Below are 17,180 nucleotides of genomic sequence, written 5' to 3'. Positions count from 1 at the left end.
TCATTATTATAGACTTGTGAAATTTATTGCTCAGGACATGAGACTCATCACTGTTATTCTCCCATAGGGTGCAGTTCTATTTTAAGAAGTCTTCTAGAAATGATGGTGCATGCTGGTCGTTATTTTATTATTTAATAAATAATAATAAAATATTTTGTTTATTAGGCTATTAGGGCGGGCAGGTGTAGTGTACTCAGGTGGGTTTAGCTAATCTAGAGCTTTAAAAACAAAGCAAACCACAAAAAAACATCTTTAAATAGCACGCAGCGTTGTTCAAAGATGAGGTATGAGTTAAGATGACTACATCCCTACTAAATAGGCTTTTAAATGACATGTAACGAGGATGGTCATTTCCACCTCCATGTGGGTTTTTTGTTTTTCTTGGACTCTACTAGAGTAGTTTTGCATCACCTACAGGCCTCCCTTTAAGCTCACTGTCTTCTGATTGGCTACTCCTGTCAAACAGAAGATTTTAACAATAGATAGGGATTCAGGTGCTCATAGTCAGGTAGGTGGGATGACCGTATGAAGGAAGCTCTTTTTGACGTCAGAAATATCCAGGAGTAGAAAAAATGTGAAACAAGTATTAGTCTGAAGCCTGAGCTTTTTAACGCAGGGGTTGCTTGCACATGCACTGACTTTGGCCATCCACCATTAGCTCCACTTTAAAGACAGCCACTTTACAAAAGGTACATTTGAACACCAGATCTCAGAATCACAGTTCTGCATGAACAGTCGAGCAGTTTTTATGTAGCTGTTGTCTTGCGGCCTGTTTTGCTCTGTGCATTTTCTGATAATTAATCTGGAGTTTTGTAGCTGATTAAGAAAAGTGGTGTTTAGTTGCGAGACATCCCTATCACTGTCACCTTTCTCCAGTACTTCTGGAGGGTTTCTCAAGGCATTCCCAGTCCACACAAGATTATCTAGAATTCCTTAAGCTTTGTTTGGGTTTGCCTTTGGATTTAATCAGAGACCCGAACAACCTCCACAGGCCCCCTTTTTTAAGGAAAAGTGGCTGGTATTTAACTGCAGATGCATTCTGAATGTCTCCATCCCTCATCCCGTTCTTAAAGGAAGAACCATGTGACGAAAACTCCTTCTGGCACTTTGCATCTGTAATATCATTCATAGTGTCAGCACTTGGAGCTCCTAACAGTCAATTGCAAGACTCGTGTTACTTTATCTAACATACCAATCTACCTGCCAGTCTCCCAAGCAAAATTCACCTCAGTGATAAACAAGAGCTAAAGATATTTGATTTCCTTCTTTTGGAGAAGCAAGTAGTTCCTAAATAAATCTGTGCTGTCTATCTTTTCCCAGCAGAGTGTAGAGGAACACACCCGAACTACTGTGAATGAAGCTAGTAAAATCCACATTTTAATTGTCTTTCAACGGTCACCAGTGACAATTTGTGAAATGATACAGGATGGATTTGTGATGGCAGAAAGTCTATGAAGAGCTTGTCCTCAAGTTTTTCCTAAACATTATCCCAAAGCTCAAATGCACTCTTAAACCAGGAGCGGCACTTTTCATGTATCGCACATGAAAACTGTTGCTAAAATAGGAGCAAAGTGACTTTGTTTGGCCCAAGGCAGTCCTACACGCTTTGTATGCCGACATAATGTTGGTGTGCAGTGGCAAACACCAGCTGCTGTTTATTTATTTGTATGTGCCTCCATGCGTATATAATCACACTTAGGCCTTTAACAGAGTTTTTGAAAGCTGACCTGTCCACAATGTACTGAAAACAAAGTGTGTGAGCCAATGATAGCAATCCTGCTACATTCCTAATGAAATGAGTCCAGCCCACCTCGTTTCCCCGATCATTTTTACTTTTAAGCAGCTTGTTTTTGTTACTCCCATGAAATGCTGTCCCTTGAAATCTGCGCTTAGGCCTCCTGGAAAACTGTTACTTCCTGGAAAACAACGCGTCTTCAGTGATGACCTCATGCTGCACTAGTGGGTATAACAAGTCCCATTAAAAAAACATTCCACCCAAATAGCCTTTTTTCCCTCCTCTTTACTGATATACCACTGGTTTAATTGTTGGGATTAAATGTATAATGTGTAATGTATAGTGTAGGAAATGCATCAGAAAAAGACACAAATACACTTTCTCACAACATTTAGAGAGAGTTCTCTGTTTATTTTTTATGGGCTTTTCCCCCCTTTGGATTAAATCTGAAAGATTAATTAAATATTGTACTAGCAGATACAAGCAAATTTAACACCTGCAACATTTCCTCATGATTATTTACCTTTACTCATCCTTGAGCTACACTCAGTGCAAATGATATGCATTTTAATAATAATAATAATAATGATGATAATAATAATAATAGTGATTGACAGTGTGACAGCAATTAACTGAACTTTCAAAAGAGAGCAGAATAAGTAAAGGGCTCACTTAGCTCTACATTTAAAGTAACTAAATATTTGTTATTATGTGAATTATGATCATTTCTATGCAGACATTTTATCTGTCGGGATTTGAAACTTTTGGCACTGGACAGTTTTGTATTCTGAAACACAGATAAAATTACACAAATATGCAGTTAGTTGGTGTCTCCTGGGACCAAGTTATGCTAGCGCTGATTAAAATTGCTATAATCCACATTAGATTTCTTCTTGAATCTCGAAGGACAGTCGTGCCTCCAAAGCCTTTTAAAAAAAAAAAATGAAATTATATATGCACATTTATTTATTTTAATTTGGAAAAAAAAATTCACATCATCACCATCATTGCATCTAGTCATCTTTCAGGCATTAAGCGGCATCTGTTGGGGTATTTGAGTTAGGGGTAGGGAGGGGGGCAAGGAAAAGCTGAATGAGTCTCACTCCCACACATTTCATTCACTGGCATCAGAATTCACAACTCGCACAGTGAGAGGCTCTGAATAGAGGCTGCACGCTTCTCACACTATTAAAAATTCAGCAGTCTAGCAAGGCCACGACGTCTCCTACGTCACTGGAGTTGCATTGAAGAGTGCAGTCACATTTCAGCGACAGCTCTCCAGCCTTATTTACCTGCATACCTCTGCTCTCTCTCCTCCTGAACTAGACAGCCCTTTGAATCCAACCTGGACATCACCTCAGCTCTAGTCCAGGAAGAAGCTAAGAATATCTTACGGTCGCAGTGCGAACAGAAGTGGCATGTTGTGAAAGTTAATGATTCGGGTTAACATTATAAAAGATGGCTGTCATCAGATCATATACTTTCACACTTTATTAGCTGTATTACTGCATTTGCTAATGTATCGGACAATAATGACGCAGATTAGATGTGTTGTGAAAATATTACATATCTCATGGCCTTTTAAGGAGCTATTAAAAACTTTGCAAAGAGCTTTTGGCACTGCAGTGTATCAGATTTGCCCCTTTACATGTTGCACACACAGCAGCTATTAATCACATTTGGCTCCAAACCCTGTGGTGGTGTTGTTTTATTGCACTGGATTATACTAAGAAGTGTTTCTAGTATTTTGCCCCCATTCGTCTATGTGAATCGGAGGGAACCAAAGCAACTTGCAGTGTAATATTTTCCCAAAGCTGCAGCGCCACGGCCTCAAAAATCATGAGCGTCTCTTTGACATTACCGGCAAATCTAAAAGCTTTTAGCTTCACACTTGCATTGCAAACTGTTATCACTCCTGTTATTGATTTTTTCTTTTCTTTTTCTTTTAAAGGGCAAATCCACATTTTGCCCATTAAAAGTATACATTTGTTTATATAGGTTTGTCAGATGATTGAATGAGGGAGACTGACCTGCTCTGTCTTTATGTAATTACACACCGAGTGGGTCAATTCATATTGCTTTTAAAAAAAAAAAAAGTTTGGCATTTTAAGGCAAAGCTTCTAATGAAAAAGTCTCTGTCTCCAGGGTGTCAGAAGCGCTGCGGCGAATCTTCTCGAGCCGAGCCCAAATCAGGCAAGAACAGCTGGATTTGGAGAGACAGCTGAAGGAGAATGAGCTGCGCCAGCGCTACAGTGAGGAGGACAACCTGCAGGTCCAATACCTCTGTGCCAAGGAAAAGACTGAGAAGGTAGCTGATGCTTACTCTGCTATCCACAGTTTTCATCATCCCTGCAGAAAAACAGCTGCTGACTCATCGTTTCACTTCTCCGCTCCCTATAGTTGTCTCAGTCTCTCATTTACGCCACTACGGGAAAGGGTCACTGCTCATCAGTCCCTGGCTCTTTTCTGTCGTGTGTGTGTCCCAGTGTTAGTCTCAGCTGTGATAGCATTTAAAATAGAAAAGAAAATTCCTGAGAAATGTTTAGTACCACACCTGTGTACTTGACTATGTGCGTATGTTTTCAGTCTTTTGTTTTATTCAAATTGTTGACCCAACTCGTTTCAGACATTGGCACAAAACCAGAAACCCTCCAAAAAACAGCTTGTTTGCAGCTTTAATTATTCAGACCACGTTCACAGTTAATGGTGTGTAATTCTAATACGAGCACAACACAATCCATGTTACCGTTTGATGTGTTTTTCAACAGGCCACTTGTAAGCACGAGCGGAAGATTGCCAGCTTACGGACTCAGCAGCAACACATTTGCAAGCGTTTGAAGGAGGCAGAAGCGCGTTTCCTGGAAAACGACGGCTTGCTTCACCGCGTCGAGAATGAAATTAGGTTGTTGAAGTCGAACGATCAAACCTCAGAGGTGAGTTGAACTCGTTGGCCCGTTCATTTTTTATTTTTTTTTACTGCCGGTACAAGCAGAGCGATTCACTGGCAAACATGAATCAACTTCTATCCTTCTTCAATTTTTTTATTTTTTAAGTATTTCTGATCATTTTACTCGATCAAGATTGTTAATACTTGTCAGTCTTTGATCAGTAGGTCAGTAGAGCCAAATAGTAAGTAACACTACCTAATTACATAACTTGGAAGACAAGTGAGCACGATTATATGAAGAGAAAAACTTTACAATGTGGGTTACATCCGTCAAAACTCACTGCTTGGTGTTTTTTGTTTGTTTATTTTGGAAGGTGGGCTGTGTCTCTACTGGTGTCGTGACTGTCTTTGTTTTCTTCCCATCTGTTCTCCCAGTAATTAGAACCGTGCTCATTTTATTTCTCTAGCTCACTCGTGGATCACTGAAGAGAATAAATCAATACCCTTTACTCATCCCTCACACAGCAGCCAGTTACCTAAAACCATGTCCATGTTATTTTTTTTCTGCTTTATCCTTTCTTCCAGGAACTGACCCAGAACTATGACGCACCCACCCGGTCAAATGTTCTCTCTGCTGTTGTTTCGTAGTTTCTTTACGTCAGAGTTCCTTTTTCTTTTCTTTTTTTTTAAATCCCCCATCTTTTTTCCCCTCCCCTTCCTTACCCCGAGTTGACAGCTTTTCTGGTGAAACATGGATGAACTTTGTGTCTTTTCCCTAGTATCCTAACCCCCCTGCCACCTTTCTTTTTTTTCTTGGTTCTTCTTCTTTTTTCTTCTTCTAATTCTGCCCTCCAGAGTACTTATGTTAGAATGGCTTTTGACTTGTCACTTCTGCTGTCTGACCTCAATTCTCCCCTTGGTTTAGGTGTTAGAGAAGGAGCTACACTGCCACAGATTGGAGCTGCAGGTAAATGATCTCAAACAACACATCAAGCAGATGGTCAAGCTCACCAATCTGCAGGATCAGGAGAACAAGCGCATGCAAAAGTAGGTTGGGCCAGAGTGAATTCACTCTGAATTAAGTGAACTCTTACTGCAGCGCACCCGGCGAAGTTTGAACGATCGTTTTCCTGCTTCTTTTCAGAATGGTGAACATCTTGCTGCCAGCTTATAGTCGCCACTATTCTGCGCTGCGTGGAGCCGGGCTGACCACAGATTCCGACGAGACGGACAACCAAGAACTCGAACACCTTGTGCTGAGGGAGAGGGGCGTGGTCTGGGCTGACCAGGAAGGGGCGGGGCCACGGCAGAAAGGTGGAGGGATTGGTGTGGAGTCACAGGAGACAAATGAGGCAGGAAAAATTGGACTCTGCAGCGATCTGGCACCTGTCCTCTCTTTCACACATCTGCAATACCACCAGAATAGCCCCTGCAGTAAGTCATCACACTTTTACCACCCTATTCACTCTTTGGCTATTAGGTTGCATACATGAAGAGGAGGGCAAGTAATGCTAATGAACGTTAAATATGTTTGTTTTTAGTTCACCAGGGAATACAGAAATTATGAACAGCACAAAATCCAGTTGGAGAAATAAGGGGAGATACATTTACCCAGTTCTTTAGGTGTATTTAACACTCTCACTTCTACCAGAAGCAATCAAAGAGCAAGAGAGAAATAAAGAAAAGGGTTTTGATGCTAAATGAGCCTGTGTCAGTCATTTATGGGAGGAAAAGTTTTGTGTTATGAAAAGGAAGCTTCTGGGGTTTTTTTTTTTCATCCCCATCTTCTTGTTGGGGAAGAAACAGGAGTTTTTCCTTTCTTTCTTTCTTTTTTTATGACAGAAGAGTGTTGGGGTATCTCAAGCTGGATTTACTCTAATCAATCAAATAGCCAGTATTAGTTTATTGGCTTAAGATACTAAGATAAGTGCGCACATGTAACATCTGTGTGAAAGGTTTCCAGTTCAGTGCATATCATTATATTACTACTAACCTTTAAAGAATTCAGGATATTGTTATTTTTAACGTAACATTGTCATTGTTTAGTGTAACACATTTTGAAAATGGGATGTAAGGTTCACATATGTTAATGCTTATCCCGTACCTCACCAGTTTGTCTTACAATTGAGCGTATCCAGTGTTCGGATCACAAGTTCTTCTGACACCAAGTCTACATGTGTGACACCTAGAAGCAAGTTTTTATTACAGCATTAAATATAAAAATTCAGTTGTGCTATAAGGTAGGTAGGCGGAGTGTATATGGCATTAGTCCAGGTCTATTGTGTATGGTGGGACCCATGAGACGGCACAGTTCATTTTTAACTGTCATCTCTGCATGACCTAGCAGCACCGGGCCCTCGTGACATATAAGCCATGACAGACAGTGGAGCATGAACTGAAGCCGGCCAACAATATTCACTTACTTTGATGGTTGTCTGTTGTTTGTCAGGCAGTAAATTTTCACTTGGCTGTCTGCGCCGCTGCTTGCATGTTCAGTATCATATTACTTTTCGTTTTTGGTGACTTTTAATGAAATACGCTGACAGTAAAAGGAGGAATCCGATCACTCGTGAATAGTGGCGTTGCAGCCTCTCTTGGGTTATAGTTTCGGTTGTAAATGATTATTAGACGTTTTTCTACACACGCCAAAACACTTGAAGTTGTTCTTTGGGGAATTCATTATGAATAAAAGTTGGAGGTTTCTGCCGCTAATGTTTTCCTGACTTCACATCTCTGCCACATTCGTGCATCATGCATTGGCTTTGACGAAGCTGTTTTTTAAAATTTTGTTTTGCCTGCACATTTTACGTTAGCCAGATTGCCTTTTTTTTTCCATGATAGAATCACGATTTGTTACTGACTGAACATCTGCGCTGCCTTCACAGAGAAAATTGGATAAGAAGCGCTCACAAATGTTTCACCTTCGTATTCTTCTTTGTCACGAATGCATTCAGTGAATCATCTCAGTCAATTTTAAAATATATATCCAGGTGATGTTACCAAAAAACTTTTGAAAATGTTACATTGTATGAAAGAAAATCTAAGAAAATTGATCCTTTAGTGTTTTAATGACACTTGAAAGTTTTATTCACAGGTTCAGAGAGGCACGCGAAAAGATTGTGCAATCCTTCTCCATCACCAAAAGGTAAGTCAGCTCTGCTCTTTGTTTAGTCATTACTCTAAAGCCCCTGCGTACTTGTTAATCCTACTCACCTTTAGTCATTCACCTATTTGTGCTCCCCCTCATCACCTTTTTACCATCAATTACTCAAACACAAATTAACAGACAGTTTTATTTATAACGGAAGCAGAAACCAGTTCGTAAAGTGTTTGTTTTTTTAGTTTTAAATTTTTTTTTAATTACCATGTAAACTGGAAATTGATATGTGTTCGCCTTCATTTTTACCCTGCCGTGTTTTATTTACCAGACATGTTTTTAGCCGTTTAGCTGCGAAGAACTTGTTCAGAGCCGTAAAATACACAATAAAAATCAGATGCGTAATATAATGTGATTTATAGTTGCACCGCTGACCCTCTGTCCCGGCCAAAAGTTGAATAATGAAATGAGGTGAATGCTCACAAGCAGTTTTCTAGAGGGAACTCTGTACATGCAGAGCCTTTAGGGAAAAGTCACACAAAAATCTTTGTGAAATATGGCTGTTCAAATTGCCTGTAATGATATTTACTGCAGGTGGTCTACATTTCATCGAAACTTATTGTGGGAAATGTTACGTCTGAAGAAAATACTTCTGCCAGATGACCAGAGTTTCTTGAATGGAAATGAAATATGAAGGCATCAGGGAGTTTGTCACCACCTCTATTAAATTTCCCTGCAATATATTGTAATAAGCGAGCTCTGATAGAGCACAGAGTTGTTTTTCTGATATAAAAAGCTCCACTCTCTGCATGGTCTGTCTGACCATGACCAGTCTTTATACTTTGCTGGTCAAACAAGGTTTTATTGTTCTTTTTTCCATTTGTTCTTATTAGTTCCACATAGCAGCACCTTTTCCTGGACTAATGTCTGCACACATGCTGTATTTGTTTGACTTAAATGGACAACGTTTGCCTTTTAATTCTGTGTTAGACACACCCAGAAAACTGTGGGTACATCTAATGGAAAAACTCCAATGGATACAGTTATTTTTCTTAATTGAGCATATAACGATGCACATAGCAATGAACAAAAAACAGGAATTTTAGGTACATTAAAGTATCTCGAACCACTAAAGTCACTAACCCGTCAGTGCATAGTCGCCTGGTCCTTTGGGGCGTGGCTTGTTCTGGTGCATTACACAAACGGCCGATGGGATCATGGTTTCGGGAGTCCCAGAGAATACTTGGACACTGTGTTGCATGTCTTCGGCTTCTCCTGATGTGGCAGGCTGTATTATTTTCCAGTACGCAGCGATCATCTGGGAGCATCGCTGCAAAGGGAGGCGATTGAGCTGGGCCTGCAGCAGTGTTTGGTTTGGTCCACCAAGTAGTAACCTCTGAGGCAGAAAATGTGAACACCAACACAATCATAGTAACAGATACAGGAAGTTTTTAGACTTAACCTCGACTACTGCGAGTTAGTAAAGTGGACGTCACTGCTGTGTTTGTGTCTTTCTGAAGAATTTTAGTAGTATCCAAGTAATGTTATGGCTTACATCCATCCACTAAAACCAGCATCAACCCCAAAACCCAGGTTTCTCGGCAGCACATTGCTTTGCAAAGAGATGATCAGTGGGATCTACGTCACCTGCCAGTGGATTTAATGTTCTGACCGACAAGTAGAGGTGTGCATGCAAGCCTTTTTGAGACTAACCAACAGCTTGATTAGCACCACTCATATGACACATCATATGAGTGGTGTAATTTGGGTGCTTAGTAACTGCATCACTATTTTTCTTTCATTTGTATCATGTACAGTTTGCAATTTCATCTCAGTTAACTTGCACTCACTGACTCACACTTGCATCCTTCAAAAACAACTCTGCCCATCTTGGATTCAGTCCAGAGGCAACAGTCTTACATGCATGTGATATATGCACGCAGACACACACGTGTTATATACACACAAGTGCTGCGGTGTTAATCAGCTGTGCAAAAATCATTTTTCCTGTTTACAAACATAATGAGACAGATGAAATGGCACAGGTTTTTAAGTTAAGGTGGCTTATTTTTAGCATTCAGACAAAGTGCTCTGATCTTCTCATGGTGCTGTTTGTCAGTCCCTCACTGCTTCCTCGGCTCTTAATGGAAGTCACTGCAGCATGTTATGAAAAATAGCTCCACCCTGCAGCTCACAAAGCCAATCAAATTTCATTGGTTTTAGAGAGGGTTGTGGTTTCAAAGGAGCGTTAACTCTTTGTGGAGTGCTTTATAGCAGCAAATTACACAAACGTGATCACAGTAAAAGAGACTTTCAGCCTTTCAGTGTTAATAATTACAAGACCACAGATGCATTTATTAATAGTTCTGTGATTTTTCATTCAGCTATCTCCCACTGCCTCCCACAGGCTGTTCTTTTTATATCTTTCTGTTCGATCTTGTTTCTAAATTCTCCCATCTACTCTTTTTTTTTTTTACTTTTACCCCACTCGTTAGATTCTTGATGTCCTTTTTTCTTCAAACATCTTTCAGTGTGCGCCCCCACCACCACCACCACCATTCTACCTTTCTTTCCCTCCTACCCTGAAATGTTTTTCTGTTTCTGTCTAGCATCTAACCCTCCCAATCCCTCTTGAGCTTCATTCATGAAAATGCAGATCCACAGCAGGGCAGGAAAAAACGTCAACAGACGTAAACTCCCCTGCTCCACCAACCAGAAAAGGCGCACTATAAAAAACAGGCAGCAGCAACCAGGCGACCCTAATTCAGTGCAGCCTCCACCAGAAATAGCAACTCATGCATGTATTAATCCCCTACAAGCCAAAAATATGTGATTGAAGGAACTCTGCTGCCATTTATTGCTGGGGACAACTCCTCTGCCACAGGAAAGGGCTATTTATCACCGTTTCCTCACTCTGTGTGGTGTCTGAAGTCTGACTCACATTTACTAAATATTGCATTTGATATTTAGGGGAATGTATAAATCAGTCATTCACCTTTGCATTTAGTGTTCTCGCTTCCTTTATGTGCTGGCTTCTTTCCCTTTTAGCCTCCTCCCTCGCCCCCACCACACCTCTACAGGAAATGCCATGAGTGTAACTACTGCTAATGGGATGCAGACACCTTGATTTAACCTCATTCTGCGATGGAGCCTGTAAAAGTTGTTGTTCCTGCTGCTGTGCTTAAATGCACCACTGCAACATGGATATACATCAATGTGACAAAAAAGTGCTGCATAAAATATTGTCCATATAGGCATACCTGATATAAAATAATATACAACGGGGGGTGACCATATTTGGATAAAAAGGTGGACATGTGTTAATAATCAGTCGAATTCACATCAGCATTCATTTCAAGTTTGATTTTCACAGTGAGGGAAATACTACACAATAATAGTTAATATAACAGCAAGTAAACACCTGCAACCACTCACTAACTGGTCAGGGAATGCACGTTTTTCTCCCTAAACAGTCTCTAGGCCCGCATTGGCTAAGGTTTTAGCAGTCACCCTGCCAGCGAGCACCATCAGCCATCCTGAGAGGGCTAATTTCTGGTTGACAGCTGGTCTCTAAACCCAATTGACCAGAATCTGACATATTTAACCCTTTTTATTACCCAAGTATCATACAGGCCACTTCAACTGTTAGGAAGACCCTAATGGGCTTTCACCTGAAATTGTGTTCAAGGTGAGGTCATTTGCATACTTTTTGACAAAAATCGGAGCTCCTCTTAGAGCATTGGTCAGATTTTCTCACAAAATACTACATTTTTTCTCCGAATGTAACCTTAAATCAATTTGTTAAAAATGAAGCAGAACAACACCAGCAGTTGTAGCTACTGTTATGTGTTTGAGCTCCACGTTTTTAATAATAATGCACGCCTCAGTTTTGACTTTGTAGAGTTAATGTTTACAGGGTGGGAACTGTGCATAATGGCGCCAACACCAGTGATCACATTTTTAGTGTAACTTAAGGGAACAGTCTAATTTCTCTGTTGTGACATTATTTAAATTGCACTCTTTAGCTCAGGGCTGACTCTTAAGCGCGTATAACTGATGGATTATTGGGGACTGCATCATTTGGGAAGAAATGTGTTTACCGTTAAAGTGGTTTAATTTGCTTTCACTTCCAAGGCCTGCAGTTGTGAGGAACACATTGATAAGAAAGGTCGAAATAATGTCAGCTTATTAGTTGTTGCCAATCATTTCTCAAGGACCAAATGTGGGACAGGCCACAGGCTTGAATTATTGTCTAAGAAGTGATACAAAGGTCTATTGACAAAACACTCAACAAACACAGTAATTGTCAAAGGTACACTCAGTTGCTAAGTGTCGATCAAGTCCATACAGGGGGATAACCTTTCCGTGCGCTTCCACGTGTGGAAAACGGACGAATGACGCTGCAAAATGTTCTGTTCTAAAGATAAAAATGACCTATTGTAGAGGTGGTTTTAATACTGTTAGCAAACATTGTAGTCATGGAGTAAAATGGGGACATTGCTGACATACATCCTCTTCCATCATGTGACCTGCTGACGACACATACGGCATCTAGAGCAATAAACTCTGGATACACAGTGTGTGCATAGGAAATGAATTCAGGAAACAGGAAGCAGTATACAGGGGCATTCCACTTTCATTTTTTCCACTTTCCCAGTCCAGGTTTGACCATCTGTGACTGTTCAAATATTAGTTTTTTTGATAAGAATCCATATATGAAATGTGTTGGTCTTAACAGTTCCCTGTTAAAGCCCCCAGAGACTAAATGAATTTTGAGAAATGTTTTGTAAAAAATTGGACCAAATAAGCAACAAAGTTAAAGTTTTTAAAAATTATTTTCATTAACAGTTCCAACAGTATAAAAAAAAAAAATCAATCTGATTTCAAAGGGCTGTGTGGGTGTGTTTTGATTAGCACTGACAGTGCCATGCATAAGCAACCAACCCGCAGTTTTCATCAGAATCTGATCAGATATTTGCTGAGTTAATAGATTGGTGCAACACGCCTTTTTTGTTTTCTTTACCGAGTCTGGATATCAGTAAAACAGAAAAAACAAATATATAAATAATTAGATTTGTTTTAAGAAAATGTTAGACCCCTGATAAAAATAAGAAGAGCAGCCATTATCTTTCCCGTTGGTGGAAAAAAGGGTGTTTATTATTGTGTCTTCTGATTTGGACTGATTTTGCTGCTGCTGTTTGGTTTTCCAGGCAAAGGAAATCAAACAGATGTGGCACAGGAATCACTTCCCAGAATGCCCATCAGGAGAAATTTATCTGCGTTACTCCCACCGCAAAGCCCCCGAACAGTTGCTGCTACCCAAGCATTCGAAGAGGACATGTTTCCTCTCCAGTGCACGCCAGAACCAGGTCAAAAAAACACCCGGGCCCAGACGCCAAGCTCCTCCAGTGCCATGGATCCAAACATGACCTTTGAAGTTATAGACAATGAAGACCAAACTGCAAGTAACGCAACCATCATAATAAGCAGCAGTAGTCCGTGTCAAGCATCAACGTCCACAGACGTCTTGAGTCAACCTAACAAGGCCATGGAGGGGAACCAGATGACTACCAAACGGTAAAATTAAAAAAATTTAAAAAAACATTTCACTTGATTTTAACTGAAAATGTTTGTTTCAGCTGTTATCTATGCTTTCAGTGAGTATATCTTACAGTAGAGCTTCATTTTTTATTTTGTAAGACAGCAAAACAACTTCTGCGTTCGTGCTATGGCAACTCCCTGGTGCAGCATTCAGGCACTTTTCCACATTGGGTTTTTGCACAGTTTGCACACGATTTCTCCTGCTAGTCTTGAGAGAGCTGTCGGAGAAAATACTTGATCTATAACCTCTTTATTCATCCAGCAAACAGGTTTTTGTCAACACGAGCTGGTAATGTTACAAAAACAGAAGCAAAAGCACACTGGGTTAAACTGTATGAGTTAGACTCTTAACAGAATTGGTTAAACAAATTACATTTTTAAAAGCTGGTTTAGAAGTACTAATGCAGCCTTTTAATTCTTTCCACAAGATCTTTAAAATCATCCACTAAATGTTTCAAAGCACACGGTAACTAAACAAGCCACAAGTGGTAAATCCTTCAAACTTTAATCAAAACAAGATGGAGAGTAGAGTTATTCTCACCAGCAAGTCTTCAGAGTGGAACATTGGGCAGAGAGGCTTAAGTCAACTGAGCTGAGCAGTGACCTTGTGTCTTCGGCTGGAAGTGCCAAACGAAATGAGAATCGTTCTTATTTGTTGGATAAATTTGTTCCTAACCAACCTCAAAAGCAAAACGCATCACCTCAAACAATGAAACGGCTCCACAAACAAACTGCATGGTTTCAAAACATCTTCACTACAGCACAAATACACTGCATCATGACAAGCCGTTTTTCCTCAAATAATAAATATCAGAGCTAATCCAGCCTTTAAGAGAGCACTTACCCTCCAGCTGCTGCTTGTCCAGAAACCTCAAAGGAAAATGACAGCAAGAAAAACAGGCAAACTAGATGGAGGAAAAAAGACCAGAGCTTTACGTATGGTTAATGCAACATCCACAATTGATTCACCATGTATGAGCACCTTAATAAAAGCAGTGCATTCCGGTATGCATTAACACAACATCACAAGTGGACCTCGTCGCAAATTCACCCCAACGTCAGGCTGTGCAGTGTTTAGTAAAACTGCTATGTGTCAGACTCTACAGGCCTCAGTTAGCATGTTAGATGTTAAAGATCATGACAGTACAATTAGAAAAATACTGAACAAACATTACTTGTTTGGAAGGATTGCCAAGAGCACAACTTGGGTTTGTAACTTTTGACCGGAACAAACCACAAGACTTGTGGAACAATGTACTTAGGACCACATTATACAGGAAGCTACATTTGGTGAAAAACAAACACAGCATATTGGCACAAACACCTTGTACCAGCTGACGGAGGGGTAATGATTCGGGTTTGTTTTGAAGCCACATGACCTGTTTAACTTGCAGTCACCGAGTCGACCATGAACTTCAAAATATTCTTGAGTTAAATGTGAGGACATCAATCTGTCAACTGAAGCTTGGCCTAAACTGGTTTAAGCAACAGGACAATGATCCCAAGCACAACAGCTAATCTACAGCAGAATGACTGAAAAAGAGAAAAATCACAGTGTCGCAATGGCCCAGTCAAAGTCAAGACCTCAACCTGAAATGATGCAGAAAGACCTTAAGAGAGCTGTGCATAAATGAAAATCTGCAAACCTCAATGAACTGATGTCGTAAAGAAGAGAGGGCCAAATTCCTCCAGAACAATGTGAGAGACTGAAGTTGTACAGAAAACAATGAATTCATGTTAATTCTGCTAAATCATGTGCTGTAATCAGTTTGCCACAGGATTACAGAGTCCTGTTTAAAAAATTAGCCACACCCAACCAAAAATCATTGATTTACTGTTGAAAATGAGGTAGGATGCTGCTTTAGCATAAGCCAACTTTTTGACAGCAAAGTTGGTATATCCACATTCTGATTGTATCTGATTGCATGCACATCAGATATCAAGCTGAGAAATACACTGCAAAAGTTAAGATAGGTGAGGTGGATTTGAAGGAAAATGTGCCAAACAGTAAAGTCCAAACAGCAGACATGTCATGTAACATGAACCTTTGCTCTACAGACAACAGATCGCACCGCTCCAAGAAGCGAGACGCACCAACCCGACCTACATGAGTATGACGTCTGCTGCACAAGGGAAGCGAAAGTTTAACTGGTAATGTACCTCTCCGTGTTTTTGGCCAAGAAAGCTCTTAAAGCTGTTTAAAATGGCCACAAAAGTGACAAGTTAACAGACATTTCTGACTGGATGGTGCTGTGCTTCTCGTTCTGATTACATTTTCTTTTTTTCTTTCTTTTTTTCTCTCTTTTCTTGTTTTTTTGTGCTGTAGCAGCTTCAGACAAGAGTTAACACAAGCAGCAAAGCGCGTAAAGAAAGACCCCTCGGTGACCCAGAGGCCACTCAGAGTGCATCGTTTTGTTGGTAAGTGTCAAAACGGGACATCCACAAACACACACTGTAAAACCAGAACACTGAATACCTGACCCAGCAAACGGTCACAGTGTATATTGACACCAGATATCGTTTTGAAAGACCAAACACATTTATTGACTTGTGCATCTCTCTCATAACTCCAGAATTAATTCTGCTCTACATGTGAACCAGAAGGATGCTTTGATTTCATCACATTACATATGAATTTAGTGATCAGTAACCAAATGCTACTGAGACCCATCGGGAATAGAGGAGTAGAGTTCATTTATTCTTGACCCTATCCTCTGTTTGTTGTCTCGTCTTCAGATTCAGAGAACAAGCCTCGGAGAGTTGTGAGGAGTGTTTCTGAAGGATATCTTAACCTCATCGAACCGCAGAAACCCAAGTCCATTTTCTATAAAACATCTCAGCAGCTGAAACGAGTGGCTAAACGCATGTGAGGCAGCACTGAGCTCAAGTCATATCGCCTATAAAAACACTTTCAACCCTGCACCTTTTCCATCCTCATTGGCGTTTTTAGAAGATCTTTTTTTTCTCCAAACCTTAGAAAAAAGTGCTCGATCGTGCAGAAATGTTCAATGTAATTGGATAAAAGTTCTTCTGAGTCGCGTTTTATTTCCTTTCAGCCTTGCATTGAAGTTAACTTTTACTTGTACATAAGCATTGTATAGGTGGTTGTAGAATATTCAGATTATTCTTGATTTGTATTAGTTTGGAGCCTTCCTTTGGATTTTAACCTGTAGTATTAAAGTTATGTACACACTAACAGCAAAAAGAAAAAAAATGGATAAATCACTGTGTGTCCTGTGGATGTTTTGCGTTTTGTACATTATATACTTTGATCTGTTTTGAAATGGTGATCACCTTTTAGGTGACCACAATACCCAGGGCAGCTAATAACATCGAAACTGCTCGACTCTGAGCTGTTTGTGTTTCTTATTTTTATCCTGTACAGGTAATAACATGGGCTTATAGATATTTCATAATAAAAGTGCTTGTAAGAGAATCTGCGGTTTTTCAATAAAAAGATCCTTTTCACCAAAAAAAGTAAAAAAGAAAGTAATATCTGCTTTTTGTGCCATTGGTGCTGCGCTTGAATGTGGTTCTCAATGACGTTTCAGTTACGAGATGTTCCAACGCTAAGTAAGTGACATCAGACGGCCTCAGAGAAGGTGAAAAATACAATGGCAGGCAAAATTGAACTGAGCTAGGAGTGAGTCACACATAACTCTTATTGTCTTCCTATAAGTAACTTTCATATGCTTTTAAGAAAGAGATCGTGATTCCAGCGATGCTATCTTTACAGATGAAAGTACTTTGGTGTTTTTTGTTTTGTTTTTCTCATTTTTGTTCAATTGCCAAAAATATGTTTGAAAAGAACACATGGAAAAGGGGGAGACTGCCAGACTATTTACAAGTAAATTGTCCTT

General features: G+C 40.0%; 1 protein-coding gene across 2 annotated transcripts in view; it reads left to right on the top strand.

Moving 5' to 3' along the window:
• kif18a (kinesin family member 18A) overlaps positions 1–16,818 on the top strand; it is a 35,676-nt gene extending 18,858 nt beyond the window's left edge. Inside the window, exons 11-19 of one of the 2 annotated variants that reach the window (XM_005466937.4) lie at positions 3,881–4,043; positions 4,504–4,668; positions 5,548–5,669; positions 5,767–6,056; positions 7,717–7,767; positions 12,930–13,296; positions 15,379–15,471; positions 15,650–15,738; positions 16,057–16,818. In XM_005466937.4, coding sequence (XP_005466994.1) covers positions 3,881–4,043; positions 4,504–4,668; positions 5,548–5,669; positions 5,767–6,056; positions 7,717–7,767; positions 12,930–13,296; positions 15,379–15,471; positions 15,650–15,738; positions 16,057–16,190 — 1,474 coding nt within the window. In that variant the 3' untranslated portion in view covers positions 16,191–16,818. Of the gene's footprint in view, positions 1–3,880; positions 4,044–4,503; positions 4,669–5,547; positions 5,670–5,766; positions 6,057–7,716; positions 7,768–12,929; positions 13,297–15,378; positions 15,472–15,646; positions 15,739–16,056 lie in introns of both variants that reach the window. The other variant, XM_005466936.4, reaches the window with a different exon arrangement.
• Positions 16,819–17,180: the final 362 nt, after the last annotated feature.

Source organism: Oreochromis niloticus, linkage group LG1 (genome assembly GCF_001858045.2).
Source record: "Oreochromis niloticus isolate F11D_XX linkage group LG1, O_niloticus_UMD_NMBU, whole genome shotgun sequence".
Taxonomy (NCBI): Eukaryota; Metazoa; Chordata; class Actinopteri; order Cichliformes; family Cichlidae; genus Oreochromis; species Oreochromis niloticus.
Note: the sequence above shows the minus strand (reverse complement) of the source record. Positions and strands in the feature narration are given on the sequence as shown.